This window comes from Protopterus annectens, chromosome 2.part1 (genome assembly GCF_019279795.1).
Source record: "Protopterus annectens isolate FY-2018-M chromosome 2.part1, PAN1.0, whole genome shotgun sequence".
Taxonomy (NCBI): Eukaryota; Metazoa; Chordata; order Ceratodontiformes; family Protopteridae; genus Protopterus; species Protopterus annectens.
The window spans coordinates 1,445,224,965-1,445,246,504 of record NC_056729.1 but is presented as its reverse complement, the minus strand read 5'-3'; the positions used below and the strand labels follow the sequence as shown (position 1 = coordinate 1,445,246,504).

The following is a 21,540-nucleotide window of genomic DNA, read 5'->3' as shown; positions in this document are numbered from 1 at the left end:
CATTTATATAGCATATATCATGGACAGAAGTAGGTCAAAAACTAAAAAAAAACAACTGGGTGCACAAGACCCAGGATAAAAAAGTGCCCAATCCTAAAACGCACTGGTGCCAGGACTGGAAAAGATGACAGTGTAGAATCCTCAGAATATGGAAACATTCCTAACATGCCAGGCCCCAGGGAGAGGATGGCTCCCCTGTTGTAGAAGGAAGTAGCAGTCCAAAAAGAGCCATAAAGATGATAGAGTGGACTATTGAGGATAACAAAGAAATTATGTACTGTCACTATTATGCAAAAAGCCCAGAATTTCCAGACACAAGATATATAAAACGATTAAGAGAGAAATTAGAGGAAAGAAAAATACTTCCACAAGAAAAACTGTCAGAAGCTTCAAATGAAAATTTGTGTTCATTGATACAACATATTTGTCAAAAACAGTATATAGATCAAGAAACCTCGACCAGTTTGGAAAAGGAAGCATTTGAGAAAGTGCGAAAATATAAACAACAAAACCAAGAGATATTTGAAAAGTATAAAAAAAATATGGACATGGGAAAGAAAGAGAAATTTCATATTGTGCAATATTTATGCAAAGGAGAAAGCCAAATTAATCAATGTGAAGAAGGCAGCCCCAAAGATATTCAAAGAGAAATACAGACAAAGGCATCCAGATGTGGAAATTTTCACAATAAAAAAATAACATCACAAAGATGGAACATAGAAAAGAAGATTAGTAAAGCATAAGTTAACAAAACAGAAGTTGAAGTTAGAGTGTCTGCAAAGTAAAGGATGGGGTGTAGAAGGCCTAGTACAGGTTACATCACAGCAGGATGGAGTGAGTCCCCAAAGTAGGGAGAAACAGGAAGATAAGGAAACATCTGAAGAAGACATATGGACAAAGGAAAGAAAAAGAGATTTAATATGGTGTAATATTTATGCATAAGAGAAAGCAAAACTAACCAATACAAAAAGAGCAGCATTGAAGGTATTTGAAGAGAAATACAAAGGACTCCAGACATGGACAACTTTACAATACAAAAAATAAGAAGACAGAGAGGAAAGGTAGAAAAAGAGATTAGTAATGGAGAGGTTAAAGAAATAGAAACGGAGGTCATGGAATACCTGCAAAGTGAAGGATTCAGTGTAGAAAATGTAATTCACAAAGCACCACAACATATTGCTATCCAAATTAAGGAGAAAGCAGTGGAACAGGAAGCAACTGGTCAGGTGCCATATGAAGATATTTTGCAGCCTTCCACAGGAAACCAGTTTAAGCATTCACTTGAAGCTAGACAGCAAGGAAAGGAACAGGAAACTCTGATGCAGTCAATGTTGAGGAGTGATAGGCCAGTGAGTTCCCATATGATAGAGCAACGGATGGCAAGCGATGAAGAGAAGGTGGCACAGGAAGATGCTATAAAATCTTCTATAGAATGCCCGCAGGACTTGGAAAACAAGGGATGTGCCCATAGTATGGAAGAAATAAGTTAAGAGAAGAGTTGCTTGATTAAATAGACATAGACAGATATATCAAGATCAATGAAAGAAATAGACTGCAGAAGGTTAATAAAACCCAAAAAGTCATGTTCGATTAAAAAAAAACAAAAAAAACAAATGAACACAATAATTAGGACTGTTCAGAGAGACCCATGTGATACAACAGAAGTAAACAGGCTATATTACTTTGCAGCTAAATTAATAACTGATAAAGTTCTACCACAAGAGCACTGGTTGATGAGGGAATGGAATGGGAGAAATCGAATACCATCATGGAAATATCAAATAGAGAAAACTATAACGCAGTTAAGACAAGAAATGTCACTGTTAGAAGATTATAGAAGAGGGAATAGATCACCAAACATTCTAAGAAAAACAGATGTGATAAATGCAATGTGCAGTATTAGAACAGGTCAGGATCTATCATGCACTATTGCAAATAACAAACTAAAAACTTCACCATAGGCAGAAAGACTTAAAAGATGTGAAAAAGTACAAAATAAGCAATTTACTGATGATCCAAAAACGTTTTATAGAGAATTGGGAAATAAGGTAAAAGGAATTGAAAGACTACCAAAAAAAGAAGAAATAGATACATTTTGGAGAAGTATCTATGAAGATCCTGTGGAACATAAAGATGCTAAATGAATAGAAGAAGTTAAAGAAGGAATAAGAGGTTCAAGGATACAGGACATGAAATGGGATGAAGCAACATCCAGAGAGATTGAAACGAAGTTAAGAAAAGCCTCTAATTGGAAAACCCCAGGCCCAGATGCAGTACCTAAATTTTGGTTGAAAGTATAACATCTTTGCATGAAGATTTAGCCATGAGTAAGAACTATTTATATGCACACCGCGAACAGGCACCACCTGGTTAACAACAGGAAAAACAATGTTCCTACTTAAGAATGAACCTGCAAGCTACCCTAAAAATTACAGGCCAATAACTTGCCTTCCAACGACATATAAACTATACACGGCAATTGATGCTGACAGAGTTTATAGTCATTTAGAAGAAAACTCAATTATGGCATTAGGACAAAAGAGCAATAAAAGAAAGTAATATGAAACATATAATCATTTGTTGTTAAATAAAGTCATAGTGGAAAACTGTAAAAATGGAAAGAATCTAAGTATGACATGGATTGACTACAAAAATACATTTGATAGTATCCCACATTCATGGATAAAAGTGCTTAAAAATGTATAAGATACACCCTACACTGATCAATTACATTACAGCGACCATGAAACAGTGGCAGACCCCTCTACAATTAAGCAATGATAAAGGCCAAATTATTATCCCAGGGATAAAAATTCAAAGGGGGATATTCCAGGGTGAAACTCTGTCACCACTGCTACTGTACCTTGCCATTAACCCATTAAGCTGTCTACTTAACAGCTTAGGCCATGGCTATAATTTGGCTCCTAGAAAACAAAGTGTAAAGACTTCTGATCTTCTCTTTGTCTATGATTTAAAACTGTATAACTCATCAGATGAGGAAATGAAAGCACAACTACAAGTTCTCAAAACATTTTCAGATTATACAAGAATGTCATTTGGTCTTGATAAATGTGCAAAAGCAACTTTTAAAGCAGGAAAACTGCAACATCAGGAAAACCATCAGTTTGGGAAAATAATGCAATATAAAAGAACTTGAGCATAAGGGAATGTATAAATACTTGGGAATTGATGAAGGATCAACAATAAAAACACGAACAAATGCGAATAAAACTTAGTAAGGAATATTTTAGAATATTTAAATTAATCCTGAAAACAGCACTGACATCTAGGAACAAAATTCAAGCTATAAACCAATTTGCTCTTCCTGTCCTAACTTACAGTTTTGGAGTAATTGATTGGCCCCAAAATGTGTTGGATAGATTAGACAGGAAAACAAGAAGGATGCTTCATGCTCACCAAATGATTTATAAAAATCAGTGCATACCAAGATTATATATTACCAGTTCTGAAGGAGGGATGGGCCTCCTTGAAAATGATATGTACATAGCTGCATTCATGGGACTCCACAGATCTGCTGTCCTCACAAGACCCAAATGTAGTGAAAGTTTTGAAACATGAGGAGAATAAATATAAGATGATTTCTCTGCTTAATTTAGCAGAAGTATATCAGCGTCAAGCAGGAATGGAAATAAAACCAGAAGTGGATAAAATTGGCCAGCAACTGAATGTGCCAAAAAAACAAAAGAAAGAATATAAGGTGAAGGACCAGATGAGAAGGCAAGAAATGTGGAAAAAGCATAAATATAGTTGCAAGTACAGAAAACTTCCGTAAGAACCTCATGTTTTTATTTTATTTTTTATTTTTATTTATTTATCATTTGTTAACCAGGAAAGTCCGACTTGGAACAAAGCCAATTTTCAGCAGAGGCCCGGGGAGAAAGGCTCCAGATGCATGTCTTTGCAATGTGGGAGGAAACCGGAGCACCCGGAGGAAACCCACACAAACACAGGGAGGACATGCAGACTCCAAACAGAAGGCACCCCAGCCGAGAATCGAACCGGAGAACCTCTTGCTGTGAGGCGACAACGCTACCACTGCACCACTGTGCCGTCCTGTTGATGTTGATCAGGAACAAATGCAGGAATGGTTAAGGAGAGGCAAATTCAAACCAAGAGATAAAAAGTTAATATTGTCAGCTCAAGATAGTGAAGATAGTGGGCTACGTACACATTGGTTTACAAACTCTATTGAACATGTGGGAGAAACAGACAAATGTAGGTTTTGTAAAACTGAATTGGAAAGAGTTGCACACTTTGTTGCAGGTTGTGACAAACTAATGGCTAAAGGAATGTATACTAAAGGCATAATAATGTGGCAAGATTTTTACACTGGAGAGTGTGCAAACATGGTATTGAAGTGGCTGAAAAACACTGAAAACATGAGCCACAATGCATCATAGAAAATGATGAAGTTGATATCACATGGGACCACCAATTACCAATAGTTCAAAAGATAGATGGTAGAAAACCAGATATAGTGGTCCAAGAAAAGAAGACAAGAGTAGCATTGATCGTTGAAATCGCCACACCCAGTGACTACAGTGTCTTGTGTACAGAGAGAGACACAAAGTCATAAAATATCAGGAACTGCAGGCAGAAACGAGAGCAATGTGGAAGAAGGATACCCAGACAGTTCCAATAGTAGTAGGAGCAACAGGTCTTATAAAAAAAAGAATCTACAATCATATTTAGATATGTTACCAATCCATGTAACTCTGTACAACTTGCAGGAGTCATTACTGGGCACATTGCAGGTGCTCCGAAGAGCACTTTTGGCTGACATCAAAGACTGAAACAATACTAATTTCATGAACTTTAATCGTACTTTGACTTAAGAATGGGGTCCATTCCCATCGTGGTATTAGAAACCTAAAAGACTTGGAGAAATTAAAAAGATAGAAGTTTAGTGTTAGTACTATGGGAAAGACGAAAGCCATGCTGTGTCGGGGATAGGAGTTTTTCCCTAAAGGAAACAGTTTAGAAATTGTTGTGTTTGAATATGTTTCAACTATTTTATAGAGGGTGGATAAGATTACTATAGGTCTAAAGTTAGTAATGTCTGTTGAATTTTCTCCTTTCTGCAAAGGGATAATGTGCGACTGTTTCCGTAAAAAGGGAACATCTGATTCCTGGACTGACCTATTTATAAGGATTGAGGGATGGTAGGCAATGCTATTAGCTGCTATTTCAAGGTACTCACTTGGAAGATTATCAGCTGAAGTACAGCATGGTTTAAGTTTAAGAGTAGTTTGGATGCGGCACAGGTTTGAATGTGAAAGTGAATGTGGTGATACGTGGCTGCTGGGCAAGGTTAAGATTAGATGTTGGGGAATCCTTGGTTAGAGATGCTATACTACCTATGAAATAAGAGTTTAACTGTACTGTGGTTTCAAGTGATGAGATATTGGGAGAAGGGTTAGGGTTGAACCTATGTCCGGGATGCAAGATTTGTTTAATGGCTGTTCAGAATTTTTTTAGGATTGTGTTTACTGTTATTTTGAAAGTTAATATAGTAAAGCTTTTTTGTCCTCAATTTGTTTTTTAGTAAGACTGCAAAGCATTCTAAGGTTTTCAAATGTTGTGGTGTTTTACATTTCTGCCATTCTTTTCATGCTTTTTCTCTATCTTGCATTAGCGTTCTACTCTTTTTGGACAGCCAAATTACATTACTTGTTTTTAGTCTCCCCTTTCTAGGAGGTACAAGGCTATTTAGGATATTCAGGAACATTGTACTAAATTCATTTACAGCATCATATGGGAGGATTTTTAGGAAGTTCCGGTTAACGGATGATAGGGTAGCAATGAACATTTCTGGATTAAACGTGGAAAGATTGCGTTATTTTATAAACATAAAGTCTAAAAGGGAATTTGATATCTTGCTATAATGTATGACACTATTAATTAGCTGTGTGAAACCAAACAGGTTCACACTAGATGTAGGGGAGGTACAGTTTATGTTCGACCAACTGACATTCACAACACCTAGTAATATTTTTTTTTGCGGAATAGTTATAGATACAATATAAGATATCTTCCAGTACTGCTGTATTGTCACCAGGAGGGATGTAAAGAACAGTAATAAGCATTTGTTTACAATTGTTTAATTTCAGGAAACTATTACAAAGCTCTACTGAACTGAATTTTTGAATTAGTTTGTTGTAAAGGGAAATGTGGTAGCAATACCACCTTTCCTCATTATACAGTCATTACAGATGATGCTATAGCTGGGAGGTGTAATTCAGAGTTGTTTATGCTCAGTTTAAGCCAAGCTTCACTTACAATGTCAAGCTTTTGTTGCATAATCCATGGATGTATTTCAGCAATTTTATTTCTTATGCTTCTAAAATTTATGACAGCAAGTGTTAGATTACTGGGGATTGAGGATGACCACAGTAGGATAACAGTAGTGTACAGAAGAGAACTGTCTTAATATTTATTGTGATAGGTGGGATCAGAATTAGGGTGAATGTCTCCTAGAAAGATTTTAGTATAGTGGGGAATTACTAATACTTGTTTTAGGAGGTATTTTTCCACTTAATTTTGTTTTGGTTGGAGTTGAAATGGAGTTAATCAGTCTATATTTGGAGTAAACATGAGGGGAATCATTAAACAGACTTGGTGCGATGTGTACAGATTATAGGGAGGTAGTATGAATAAGTGGTTGGAGAGATTTTTTTAAACAAGAAACATCTTTATTAAATTATCACTTACCACATAGGCAATCTTATATTTAAATAAATCACAACAAATGATATGAACATGCTCATAACTGCAAGCATTTTACATCACAAACCATATCAACATAATCTTAGTTGCAATTATAATACATCACTTATATTCTACCCAATCAGTGTCAGTCAAACATTACATAGCTCACTCCAATCCTGCCTTCTTTTAAACCTCATTCCTCCCCTGTAGGTACTGTTCTCTCAGTTCTCATTTTTTCCTGTATAATTTGCTCCTACTCTTTACTAAATATCTCAGTTTCAGTTGTTTTTTTTTTATCTGTTACTATATTCACTATTTCTGGTACAGTTGATTTAGACTTTGATTTCCAATTTCTAGTAACTGTTTTTTGGTAGCCACCATAATTAGACTCAGCAAGGCCTTACTATGTCTAGGCCATTCCAATTCTGTATCATAGCTCAGAAAAATCATTTCCATAGTTACACCAATTTGCTCACCCACTATCTCTGACAAGAGTAGTCTGCAGGGAATCTTTAATGTTTGCCAACTCATTACACTCACAGAAAATGTTCCCAATTACCTCATTCTTCCCCAACATGCCTCCAACATTTGTTGTCTAACTGAGGAAAAATTCTCTTAGTCTACTTGGGGTACAGAAATATCTATATAAACATTTCCAAGCAAAAATCCTAAATCTTCTTGACTTTGTTGCTTATTTGGGAGGCATACATATATCCACCATTTGGTGCTGCGGTAGCATTGTCGCCTCACAGTAAGACGTTGTCCTGTTCGATTCTCAGCTAGAGCGTCTTCTGTGTGGAGACATGCGTGAATGGGCATACCTTCATTGAAGGTTGTGCATCAGGGCTGGCAACTCGGCACGTAAAAATCTACTGCTAATCATTAGTGGACCGGAGTTCCGCTGTCGCGACCCCTAACCGGGAAAAGCCGAAAGACCCAACAACAACAACATATTTCCACCATTGCTTCTTTGTGAATTGCTTATCCAACTCTCTCTCCCAATCCTTCTCTAACCTCCTTTAATTGATTCTTATAGGTATCATGCAATATTTTATATGCTCTACTAATTATTCTGTTTCTAACAGCAGCTTCTGTTCTAGATTCTACTGACAACTCTACCAGTGCTGGTCTTTCATTTAGGACCCCCTAATTCCCTTTTCCTTGCCTATACTCTGATATCAATCCTTGCTAGGGAAGGCAATCTCTAACCTGAACAAAACAGTGTAAGAAACTTCTCTGTGTGGAATATTTTCAGTCCCTACATCTCTAGTTAATCACTGTATATTAATCAGATCAGACAATAGTAGTAGAAGTAGCGAACTTAAACTCGTCTTAAGTAAAAATAAATAAATAAATAAATAAAAAATATGTAATTGTAAAGAATTACTAAGTATTCGAAAGTAATCCAAGCAAGGTAGGCAGTCTGTTTCCAGTCGAAAATATGGATATTTCTGATGCAATTTGTGTGTAGGTACATAATTTACCACTATTGCCTTTGTTCTAGCTAAATTAATTTTGTATCCCAAAAAGATATGAAACTGCTTCAAAATGTTCCACAACACTAACTTTTCTGGTTTTGTTTGTTTGTCTTTCGGCTTTTCCCGGTTAAGGGTCGCCACAGTGGAACTCCGGTCCGCTAATGACTGGCAGTAGATTTTTACGGTGCCGAGTTGCCAGCTCGACGCCCAACTTTCAAATGAAGGCACGCCCATTCACGCATGTCTTTTGGAAAGCCACTCGACCGCGAGGAGGACATGCAGACTCCACACAGCAAGCACTCCCTGCACTCCAGCTGAGAATTGAACGGGAGAACCTCTTGCTGTGAGGCAACAACGCTACCGCTGCACCACGTTTTATTAGGTATAAATATCATCTGCAAATAGAGCCAGCTTTTCTTGACTACCATACCAATTATATCCTTGAATTCCTGTGTCCTATATTTTCTTTGCCAGTGGCTCTAAATATAATGTAAACAACAAAGGGGAAAGAGGACACACATGCCTGGTTCCTCTGCTCAAGCAGAAATCATCAGACAGGAGACCACCCACTTTAATTTTAACCTCAGATTCCTCATATATCCTTCCTAATCAACCTTACAATTTTATCAGGGAATGCAAATGCTTCCATTGCCCCAAGCTCATAAGGTCTCAGCTTACTCTGTCAAATGCTTTCTCTGCATCAAGACCCATCAACAACAGTGGTATTTTCTTACAATTTGCTTCCCTCTGGATCATTAATGTTCTGTTAATGTTGTCAAATGTTTGCCTCCAGTCCACAAAACCACACTGATCCATATCTATCAATTTTGGCATCACTTTTGACATTATTTTAGCCATCACAGGCACAAACACTTTATAATCATTGTTTAGTATTGAAATAGGCCTGTAAAAAGTTGCTACCACCTTTTTCTTCCAGGATGTTGGTACTGCTCCACATCTTAAAATACTGTTAAACAAAACCTTCCAGATCTTTATCAGTTTTTTCCCTCCTAGCTTCCAAACGTCAACAAGGAATACTATCTATTTCTGGGGACTTTCATGTAAACTGGTTATATATCACCATTTTATATCATTCCCTTCTATTCTAACTGCTAGTAATTAAGCAGGACACACCTGCCTGGTTCCTCTGCTCAAGCAGAAATTATCAGAGGAACCCAACCACTTTAAATTTCGCCTCTGAGCCCTCATATACCTAAACAACTTTGTAATTTTTTTATCAATGAATGCAAATGCTTCCATTGCCCTGCTCATAAAACTCCAGCTTACTCTGTAAAATGCTTTCTCTGCATAAAGACCCAACAACAGTGGTATTTTCTTACATTCTAGTTCCCTATAGATCATTAATGTTTTGTTAATGTTGTCAAATGTTTGCTTCCCCCCTCTACAAACCAATGATCCATATCTATCAATTTTGACATCACTTTTGTCATTCTTTCAGCCATTATAGGCATAAATACTTTATAATCATTGTTTAGTATTAAAATGGGTCTGTATGAAGCTGGATCTAATGGATCTTTACCCTCTTTAGGTATTACAGCTACCACCGCTTTTTTCCAGGATATTGGTACTTCTCCTCCTCTTAAAATACTGTTAAACAAAACCTTCCAGATCTTTCAGTTTTTTCCCTCCTAGCTTCCAAACTTCACAAGGAATACCATCTATTCCTGGGGACATTCATGTGGGTTCCTATTAGAATGTCAAAAGCTTAAAATAGCGAACGACCTAAAGGTCGAAAATGACAGATCTCTATTTGCTTTTTGTGAGATCGCGGTACAGTGAGGAATGGAATATTTGCCCTTTTCTCACTGTAATGTGATCTCGGAGTTGGTATATATATTTAATGGGGGGGGGTGCAGCCCGCCACAAATCGCTTTTTTGGATCTTCATTTATGCAATATAGACCCCTTTCATGTAGCTTGGTTATACATCGCCATTTTTATCTCATCTTTTCCTATCTTAAATGTCAGTAATTAAGCCTCATGTACCGCTAACCTTGGCATACTGAATTCTTCCATAAACATTTCCATTTGTACCTTTTCTTGATTTCCACATTTCTCTGCTTTACACAGACTTTCATAGAATTTCCGAAATACCTGTAATACTTCTACAGGATCTCTTCTGGTCTTCCTTGTTATAGACTCCCCAAGCTTGGCAACAGCCTCACTTGCAGTACTAAAAGAGTTTGTGCTGTAGAGCTATCATCAAAATAATAGTTGCTTAAATTAATCTTTCTAAACTCATGTATATTATCGAGGTAATCCCTTACTTTCTGTTTAGCATTCTGCAGTTGCTCCTCTTTTTGTTCTGCATGATTCCTCCTACTTTCAATAATTTAACACTTGTCAGTCCCTCTAAATAATTCTTGTTACTTTTTAACCACATCTCCTTTTCTTTTATTTCCACCCTATTTTTAAACTCCACTTTAATTTTATCTCACTCCCTAGCTATATTTTCAGAAGAAATTTCTATCTTCTCTAATAGCTCCTGAAGAAGTTCCAATGCCTATGTTTTAAATTCCACTCTCTTCACCATGTAAGTGGGAAAGCACCAGTGTCTCATTTTTATTTTATTACCCAGTGTTTTTATTTCAGTTATTAGTGGCACATGATCTGAAATACTTATCAAGACCTTCAAATAAATGCACACAATTCCGTCTAACCTAGCCCATTTTTTGTATCTGGGGAATAATATATAAATTCACTCCAAACTCCTAGTACTGAAACTCACATCTTCCATCCTAAACATTTTCATACATTTCTTCAAAAATCTACCCACCTGTATTATATTTTCCCTTCCGGGCCCCAGACACATTTTCACTGTTGCAAATCAAATTCCAATCCCCACTTATAAGTAATATTCCTTGCTGAAAACTGATAGTCTGATTATGTCCCACAAATTTTCTTAAGCTCCATTATATCAGTTTTAGGTGGAATATAAATACATGCCAGTGTAATCCTCCTCCCTTGCCACTAGTCCCTTAGTACTACAAATATACCATTATCTTTTTTATCCTCTTCTATCACCATTGGAGCTCTTCTTGCAATTAATATAAGTACTCTTCTTTTCCTTTGTCCCAGGTATTTCACTGAATAACCATCCTGAAACCTCTCTTTATCAAATTCACATGTGCATTTCTTTCCAAGTGTGTCTCTTGTAGCATAGCTATTTGTACATTTTTAATACAGCTCATTACTCTCTCTTTTTTGTATTTATCTGTGAGACCACCGATATTTAATGACATTACAGAAAGCATTTTGTATTAAAAAGTTATTATTCCCACCTTTTATGCACAACAGATGTTTTGTTAAATGTCTTGTCGTAGCTTTTGTGTTACATGCATACAGTGTTTGTCAGGTTAATATTTTATACACTTGTTTCCTGGCATATCCATTTCAGCCTATGTCAGACCTTACAATTTTTTTTGTTTTATTGAAAGCCCTCAAACTACAAAAAAAAAAATCCCCGATAACCCCTGACATCTATTAATTTAGTAATAACACACAAAAATATGCATTTTTTCAAATATTGGAGTTTTTCTCTCCTAACAGGAACAAAAGAAAGGTTATCCATTGTAAGACTTATGGTGCAGCCTGTGTTTGTACTAAGTTCTGTCTTGTGTTGTCTTAACTTTATAGCTCTCCCAGTTGGGCAAACACTCAAATGCTTTCAGAGAACATAAACCCCTAGCCATTTCTCTTTATCACATTGTCTGTTGTAGACACAAGGACCAGACACAAAACTGCTACTAAGCATACATTTATATGCCAGAAAAAAAGACTTAAAATATTTTTTTTCATCTACTTGCTTTCTCTTAAAACTTACTAGATCAAGCTAAGGGTCTTACTCCAGTCTTTCCCCTATGCAAGAATAAGAAAAAGCACACATTTTTCTTTTGTCATGCTCTTTTAACCAGACTTTGCTTTCTTATATTACCGTGCCTACATTTCTTAAAACTGAATAAGGAGAAAGAGAGAAGGGAGAAAAAAAAACAAGAGCACTTGTTTACATTGGTATCCTCCATTACACTTAAAGATGATTGAGAAAACTTTACTTTATAGCGTGCAAAGAAAATCATGCACGATACAAACAGTACACTTAAGAAAATATTTACTTGCCGTTAACTTTCTTTTTTCCTTTCTCTTCCTCTCTCCTAAGAATTTTTCTGAACATTAATGTCGACGTAGGGAATATGCTTCAGAATCCCCTACAAGTTTAACAAAGTCCAGTATCTGCAGATTGTCTTGTTCTATCATGTTTTACAAATATACATATTGCTTTACAATCCCACATTTGTTAATTTACAAGTTACTGGTTTTAATCCTATTCATCTCCATCTCCCAAACCCCATCTCTGCTTCATTTCCAACAAACTCTCAACTCTTCTAATCAGCTCTTGTGCTTTTTTTCCTTCGCTCAAGCATTTCCCTTTGAAACACTGGAAAAAGTTTCACTGGTACAGTCTCTCTCTAGTCTTTATTACTAGAAGGATAAGAAGCAGAATCTTTTTCTGTTTACAGCTCACTTTTTGATGGACAAACTTTTGTATTTCCTCCTTAGCATGTAATTCTTCAAAAAATGATTTTGTTCCTCCAGGGAATAATAATTTGAAGATAAAAACCTCTAACATTCAACTTTTAAATAAAACAAATGCAGTATAAATGAAAATGTCACTGCTAATTATAAAGCCAGAAAGAATGGTTGTGTAAAGTCTTACCATGTTGCAGTATTCAAAACCCTTGGGGTTTCCTCTCTTGCTACCCGAATGCAAGCCAGTAACAAAAACTTCTAGTCACCGCAAAGTACATGTGATATCTGATATTGGCTAAGGGAATGTAGGCTATACATGTAAAGTCCACATGTACCAGACCTCAGAACTAAACACCCCAGTTGGACCTCAGTCCCAGGATAACTCTACAAGTCTAGTGCCATGCAAGAACGGGTAGTCTAGTGGAAGAAGGGGAAATTATTATGGGAAATCTAGAGCTTTATAAAATATTGGGGAAATCCACAGCTTTGTAAAATAGTGGTTTACTCCTATTTTTATTTTTAAAAATACTAGAAATGTGAAACAAATATTAGAATATCAGAGTTCACCTCAACTAAATAACGACAATATTAAAAATGGGGGACTTATGCTTGTCAGAACTGTTCTTATTGCAGATATATTTTGGCTAATAGCTTTCATTTTAAGCAGATTCATTATGTTTAATATCAAAAGACAGAAATTACTGTCAGAGTGAAGGTTTAGTTAATCTTGCATGTTGTTCAGATTTTACATGGGTAAGACCACCAGGAAGTTACATGATAGAATTAAGGAGCATATATGTGCCATTAAAAGAAAAGATAAGACTAATGCCCTAGCAAGACATGCATTTAGGAAATTTCAATTCTTAGTTACAGAAAAAGTTGATAAACATCTGTGGAAGGTTTTAACAAATACTTGGGAGTACTTACTGCTGAAATGGCAAATTCTCCTGAGGGCAGATTCTGCCCCAGGGATTAATGATGGCATTTCAGTTAAAAGTTTACTAAATTACAAAAGTATTTAGTATAAACTTAACATAAATGTTTAACTTGTCGTTTTGGATCAATAGGGTTAGCTAAGTTTGTTTATGTTTATTTTTTAGAGTGTAATTTTGATCTTGTATGTCTTAAGACTGAGTTGTGATTCGTTTATTCAATTATATCAAGATTTATTCTACTTAAAAAGCCTTCAGCAATTTGTATTTGTTGTTCCGAAATTGTTCTTGGATGAGAAGAAACAAAAGTGCTTAATAAATGTGTTTGGTTTTATAATTTGTGGTGAGATTTTTATTCATACTGCATTTGTTTTGCTTAAAACTATTTTGAAGATAGCTGGGTACAGCAGTCTGAATCTCAAGCATGCTTCTTGACATTCCCTGCACAGTGGTATAACTTTACTCCTCTTCTGCCTGGTGTACAATAAGTAATCATTCTCCACAAACACACTGCTGTCTCCCACTGTTCGTACTTTGTCCTTCTGCCACAGTTTTGTTAGCATGAACTCCTTCTGCTGGTTGGATTGCATGTTTACTATTGACGGTCTAGGCTGCTTTCTCACAGCCTTATCAATTAACAACTCCTGCTATGGAATACCAGTCCAGCTGCTTATTTCTAGTTTCATGAAATTAATACAGACTGCTCTTTCCAGTGTGTCTGGTGCAGCAAAAAATCTTCATTTTCCTTAACTGCTCTGTTCTCTAATTCTATTATTTTTGAGACATCTGCTCTTCTGCAGTCTCATATTCAGCCAGCCTTTTCTTCATTTTGAACTCTGATTTCTGCAGTTTTATCACCTCATCTGAATATCCATTTAAAGTTTCTTCCATTGTTCCCAGCCTTTTGTTCTCTGAGTTGATATACTGCATCAGTGTTTTTTTTATTTTAATCAGGTCTGTTTGCAGTTGTCTTGTACTTTCCTCTAGGTTACTGGAAGTCATGTCTGGAGCTTGCACTGCTTTCTGCTGAACAGCTGCGGTACTTTTCCCAGTCAGTGTGTTTCCTCACCTTTTGAAGCCAATTTTACTTTGAGTACTCTGTATTTCTTTCTTCCAGGTATTCGCACAGTGCCCTTACTAGCCAGTTACTGAAATTTACCCAGATGTACAAGTCCTCTGGCTTTCTCTGCTAAGTTTCTGTTTTCACACTATGAAAGCTAAAATTAAGCTGTTACTCAATATGCAACCTTCTTGGAAGTCCCCAGAGTTGGAGAGATGTTGACAGCCATTATAGAGTCATGGTAGGATGACAGCTGGGCCAGTAGCAGGAGACGAATAGTGGATAAGCCGAGGAATAGCATGATTAAGTCAAGAGCTCTCTATGTTACAGCTGGCAGGTAGTGGGAAGGTAGGGATCAAGAAGGGGAAAAGAAGTTGGAGGGTAGAAGGATATTTGGTGGCGGCGTATGAAAGCTGATACAGGGTAGGAAAGAAAAGTATTTTCTATGAAAGAAGAGAGGTTATACGGGTATCTTCTCTGGAATGTAAGGAATAGTGGGGTTTAAAAGGCTAGAGTATGACATTGTACATGAAGATGTTAGAGCTTATTTGGAAAAAGGAGAAGATACAATGTAGAAGAGACAGGTGATGTTAGAGAGGGGTGTGACTACGAATGAATATAGTGCAAAGCAATACAGGATGGAGAAATTGGGGAATGGTGCTAAAAGATTACCGGGAAGTTAAGAATTAGGTAAAAAGAAACAGCAGTGTATGTATCACAGTTGTAAGATTATTTAGGAGGGTTAGGGAATAGAAGTCACAAGTGAAATATGTATGTAGAAAGTATAACAGTAGAATAAGAGGGGGTGGGAATTGGGGGTAGGGTGCGAGAGTAAAGTGAAGCCAAGAGTAAATAGGCTGAGAATAAGCGGGCGTCTACCCTCAGGTCAAACCACAACACAGTAATCAGTTTAGAACCAATACAAAGCAATTAAAGGAGAGGAGCAAAGAAGAATGGTTTTTCCTTTACTTCATAAATGCAGAAATCTGTCAGCCAGGAAGAATAAGTAACTGGTATAAACAGTATAATCTAATGGCCAAGAGAAAGGACAGTGACCAACTTAGTAAGTGGTCCTTAGAGTAGAAGGACTACTGTTTGGGGGGTGTTAAAGCCAATTTCCAGCACAGGAAGGCACATATTTGACTAGTTTAAGTTAATACATCGACAGGGTCTTCAAGTTAAATTTGCTTACATTGGACAAAGACAAAATTCTCAGTGAAAATCCTTATCAGTTCACCCTTGTGGCAGACCTGCTGCAGTACTTGGATTGGAAGTAGTGACCACAAGCTCTGAAAGGAAAGAAAAGAGAAAAATTCTGCTAAACTGCCATACTACATTCAGGCAATAAATTCAGAATAATGTTCATCAGGAGGAGGAGCGAGGTTTAATGGAAGGAAGGAATTGAGCAAATTATTTAATGTTGACCTGATGAAAGTTATAAAGAAAAAAATATATATGATGTGCAATGTATAACATATATAAAAGGAAAAAAATGTTAAAACGTTTTTCTTTTCAGTTAATGTACATCTGTGAATGTCTTAAGTGATAATTTAATAACGGTGTGTGTGTGTGTGTACACACACACACACACACACACACACACACATACACACATATATATATAAATATATACACACACACACACAGACAGATAACCATCTCCTGAAGTCTCTGTTCAGAGCTATGAAAAGACCTTTGAAGGGCTCCAACTACCCCCAAAACTGGAAGACCATGTTAATAACTGCAGCACAAACTAGCACATTAAGAACTGCAGGAACTTACATCTCAAGGCAAGCTTTAAAAATACTGAACTTTCCATTACTGGCACTGCTCTCTTGAGTGTACTGTCCTTTGGATGAGATGTTAAACTGACATCCCCATATGCCTAGGTTGACGGTAGTGCAAGAGGATGTAAAAGACCCATTATCAATTACTGTAAAGGATAGGGGAACTTCACTGGTGCACTGGTCAAATTTCCCCAAGTCAGTGTAAATACTAGCTAGGGTCTCCCTTGACGAAAAACTACTAGCCTATTATCCCTAACCTAATCAAGAAAGGATAGACAAAATAAATACATTAAATAAATGAATAAAACACTGCTTTTCTTGGTAATGGGATGAGAATCAGAAATACAGGTTGGTTAAAAAGCACTTTGGGCTAGACTCATGGAGAAGCAATAATATTGTGCTCTCTTAATAATTGTACAAATCATGGGGTAGTAATAACATGAAATAAAGCCTGTCTTATCAAAAAACAGTCACTAGAGACAATCTACGATATACCATATACATGTAATGATTCCCCATATGTACAATACAGTGATATATTTCTTATACCTGTAAACTAAATCCCCCAAAACAAAATAACTCTGTTGAGCTTCACAGATGACAGATGTATTACTATGGATATAGAGTCTTATATAAGGCACAAAGGGAAAAGAAGTAATATTAATGGAAAGGAAATAAGAGAGGGACAGTATACAAAAGAGAACATACAAAATAATCTTAGCTCTTAGTATTGATATAATGAAAGGATATAGCTAACAGTTCTACCAATATTTTCTAGTATATTACTATACCATACTAACATTCACAAATCTATTTATACTAAAACCCTCTTTCAATGGACCTTTACTTACTATAACGTTTTTTTACTAAGACCTTCCTTAATTACATTTATAATCTATTGTCAATAACATAGAATGTACACTTTAGTTATTCTTTCAGATACATGTAAATATGCTGAGGAGTTTAGGGTTACTTTAGTGGTGCGTTTTAGGGAATTAGCTTGTTAAGCTTTGTTTATGTAGGGAATATATTTGCAGGGATACTAGTTTAACTCTCTATTTAAATATGACAACCCAATCTACAATTATTATGCTGTTCGACAGATCTATAAAACTAATAACAACCTACTCCCTGCTTTATTCCTGGTCCAAGGGGATAGTGGTTAGGCACTGGGTGGGGACGGGAATAAAAGGATGCTTTCTTGAGTCAACTTTATCAATATAAAAACAGAATTCGTCATCACAAATAACCACTCTAGACTTATTTCATAAACAACCCAATTATATATATGTGGGAATTTGATTCATGGAATATCAAAGGGCTCCAGAATAAAAAGAAAAGAAAACTTTTTTTACACCTTATTCTGAAAATGAAATTGAACTTCATATTGGTACAGGAAACACATTTATCACTTGAGCAATGGTCAGAAATCAAGGAGAAAAAATGGATAAGGGATATCATAGCTTCTGAAGGCAAATCTAATAGTGCTGGGGTAGCTATAATAATTAAAAAACAGTTCCAAGACAAGATTTTAGAAACCCAAGTGGACAAAGAGGGGAGATGGTGCTACATTACCATTCTAACTCCAAATCTTCACAAACCACTTATCATCCTTAATGTTTATGCCCCTTGTAAAAACCAACATAACTTCTTTGCCTCTTTATATCCCATCTTAAATAAATTTCAAGATTATTACATGATTCTAGGTGGAGATTGGAACACTTATCTAAACCCTGACTTAGACAAAACAAGTTCTAATCCAATATATGATAAACAAGCTCACCTAGCACTAAGAGAACTTATTCAGGATTACAAATTATATGACCCTTTTAAATATGGTGACAGTATAAATAGATCCAACAAATTTACTTTTTACTCCCAATGCTACAAAATGTGGTCAAGAATAGACCTTTTTCTTATTTCAGACGCATTTATCAAACTTGCCCCGAAAATGACTATCCACACTACATACCTCTCAGACCACTCCAAAATTACTTTAAACCTTAATGGAATTACAATGAATAACACCATGAAAAAAGGATACAATTGGTCCTTGAACCCCAACCTCTTAACTAAAAAGGAAATAATAAATTATATTCAAACCTTACTCAAATCAACCCTAACATCCTTAATATTGAGTGGGCGGCAACCAAAGCCCAAATTAGGGGAATACTTATTAAAAAAGCAACCTACTATAAAAAAAAAAAATCCACCTGAAGGAAGAACAGGAATTAGAATCCAAAATTCAAAAACTTGAGAATGACCTAATAACAAATTATAAAGCTCAAACAGAAACCGAAAATCCTGAAACTTCAAAAAGACCTATACCTATTACATAACAGCAAGTTATCCTTCTGTGAAACCAAAACCCTAGCTAACTATTCTAATGAAGTGCAAATACCATCTCGAGCACTGGCCAGAATTACAACCCAAACCAAATCTCCCTCACAAATATCAGAAATACTTTATGAAAACAAACATTACACGAATAGTGAAGATATTAACAAAATCTTCAAATGAATATATTACCTGACCTATGGAGACCAAATATCAATAGCCACAAAAGAAGAAAGAACCCATTTCCTTCAAAGACTCTCCGAAATTAGATTTAAAACAACAGGAAAGGTTAATCGAACCTATCTCTACCAATGAAATAACTGCAACAATTCAACAAATGAAATCACATAAAGCTTCAGGCCCAGACATCCTCACAGATGAATTTTATAAAACCTTCTCCACTATCTTAACTCAAATTCTATCCCATATACTGAACTATATAATAAACAATAAAATCAATGACCTTCACTTTAATGCATCTAAAACTATTTTTATACCCAAAGAACAAGCTGACCCAAGAAACCCAGATACTTATAGACCTATCTCACTATTAAACACTGACACTAAAATACTAACATCCATACTTGCAAACAGATTAAAAAACTTATTAGATAAAATTATTTCCCCCGAACAATCTGGTTTCACAACACTCAGACAAACGAGTGATAACACACTAACTCTTAATACTTTAATCTCTCACGCCAAACACTCTAACCTAAATGTTTACGCTCTAATTATCGATGCCCATAAAGCTTTTGATAGAGTAAATCTAGAATTTTTATTTCAAACATTGCCTTACTTCAATATTCCGCAAAAATGTATCCAGATCCTGCAAATTCTATAGAATAACCCCTATACATCTCTATACATTAACAAAACTTGGTCAAAGAGAATTGCAATTAAAAATGGAACTCTGCAAGGATGCCCTCTATCTCCTATACTATTTAACTTATATATTGAACCACTCTTCTTAAATATCAAACAAAATCTTTACCATAACCCCCCAATAATATATAACACCAAAATCTTCCTCTCAGCCTTTGCAGATGATTTAAACATCTATTGTAACACACCAATCTCAGACGTAGACAAAATATTATCTGCTATAGAACACTTCTCAATAATATCAAATTACAAATTAAATCTTAAGAAAGCTAGCATATTTCCTTTAAAAACCCCTAAACCATTCTCACTTTTACCCCTAATAGGAAAAATAAAAACAAAGGAGGTAATCAACTACTTAGGTATTACTTTTTCAACAAACAACAAAGATTTCTACTCAAATAATATAACCCAAAAATGGCAGAATATCATTTTAGACCTTAACAGATGGAAAACTCTAAAACTACCTTTCCTGGCTAAAGTCTCAATAATTAAAATGAATGTATTACCCAATTACTCTATATATTCATGAATACTCAATTAAACATACCAAATACATTTTTTAGACAAATTCACACTATGCTTGCAAAATTTATATGGGATCCTAAAAACACCAGAACCTCATATACTAAACTTTAGATCCCAAAAACTAAAGATGGCTTAGACCTAGAATAGAAAACATTTCCAGCTTATGCTTTACAGTGTGACATAAAATAAATACGAATTTTCGACAATATTAAAATATTCTCAAAAAGTGTAAGAGTATTATTAACTACCTTGTCAGCACGGTGTCTTGCAACATTTGTAATACTAGTCTTCATTTGGGAGGAAACTTTTTGCAAAACATCAAACCACCTAAAAGGAGAAAACAAATAAAATGAATTAGGCAGGAAGATGAAAGGGTTATGGAAAGAAAGCTTAAAATGGACAAAAAAAAAAAGTCTCGATAGGCATTCTTTACTACTTTTATCAGCAAAAAATGTACACCAATGGCTAGTACTTACTGAAAAGGAAAGTTACACAAGACCTACTAAAAAGTAACAAAAAATAAATATAAACAGAACTATCTTTTGCACTAACCTCTCCATGTCTTCCTCAGTAAGGCTCCTGTAAGAGTGAATGGAAACTAATGAAGGGGACTTCTGTCTCTCTCAAAAAAAAAAAAAAAAGGTGAAGGAACTGGGTCCACTGAAGAATATCTAGCTCTCGGAAGACAAGGAAAATCTGATGTTTGCAGAGTCTGATCCGAAGCAAGCTTGGTCAATTTAGTTTTTGAATCCAATAGTGTAGTCAGAACTGAGGTATCTGTCTTCTTCAGTTTTGGATAAGAGATTGAAGTCAGATCAAAGGACTTTTCTTAGATTTTCCTGAAGTTGTACTAGAAGAAGGGGAAGCTCCAGATAACACCTCACTAAAAGTAGAGGGAAGCAACCCCTTAAGGATCAATTTATTTTTATGTTCAACCAGTACTCTAAGGTTGAAAGCATGGCATATTGCACCATTTTCCTGAAGGTGGAGTGGACCCCAAACAGTACACAGAAACTGTGTGGGCATCAAGAATTCTGTGTTCACATTTTTTTAAACTCAGATAGGTTTTTTTACTTTATCGGCTATATTGAAGATAAGGTGAAAAAGAAAATTATTTTAGTTAGACAATTTAAGAGAAGAAAACACTATTTATTCAATAAGAGAAAGGAGTTTTTTTTGTTAAGGGACAACAGAAAGTGGAAAGCATACCAACAATGGTATTAAAGAACTATAGAACTGTAGAAGAAAGTATAGAAGAGA

General features: G+C 35.7%; 1 protein-coding gene across 4 annotated transcripts in view; it reads right to left on the bottom strand.

Moving 5' to 3' along the window:
• HTT (huntingtin) overlaps positions 1–21,540 on the bottom strand; it is a 4,811,037-nt gene that overhangs the window by 2,467,902 nt on the left and 2,321,595 nt on the right. For all 4 annotated transcript variants that reach the window (XM_044062924.1, XM_044062926.1, XM_044062925.1 and 1 more), the window contains one exon: positions 20,529–20,607. In XM_044062924.1, coding sequence (XP_043918859.1) covers positions 20,529–20,607 — 79 coding nt within the window. The remainder of the gene's footprint in view (positions 1–20,528; positions 20,608–21,540) is intronic.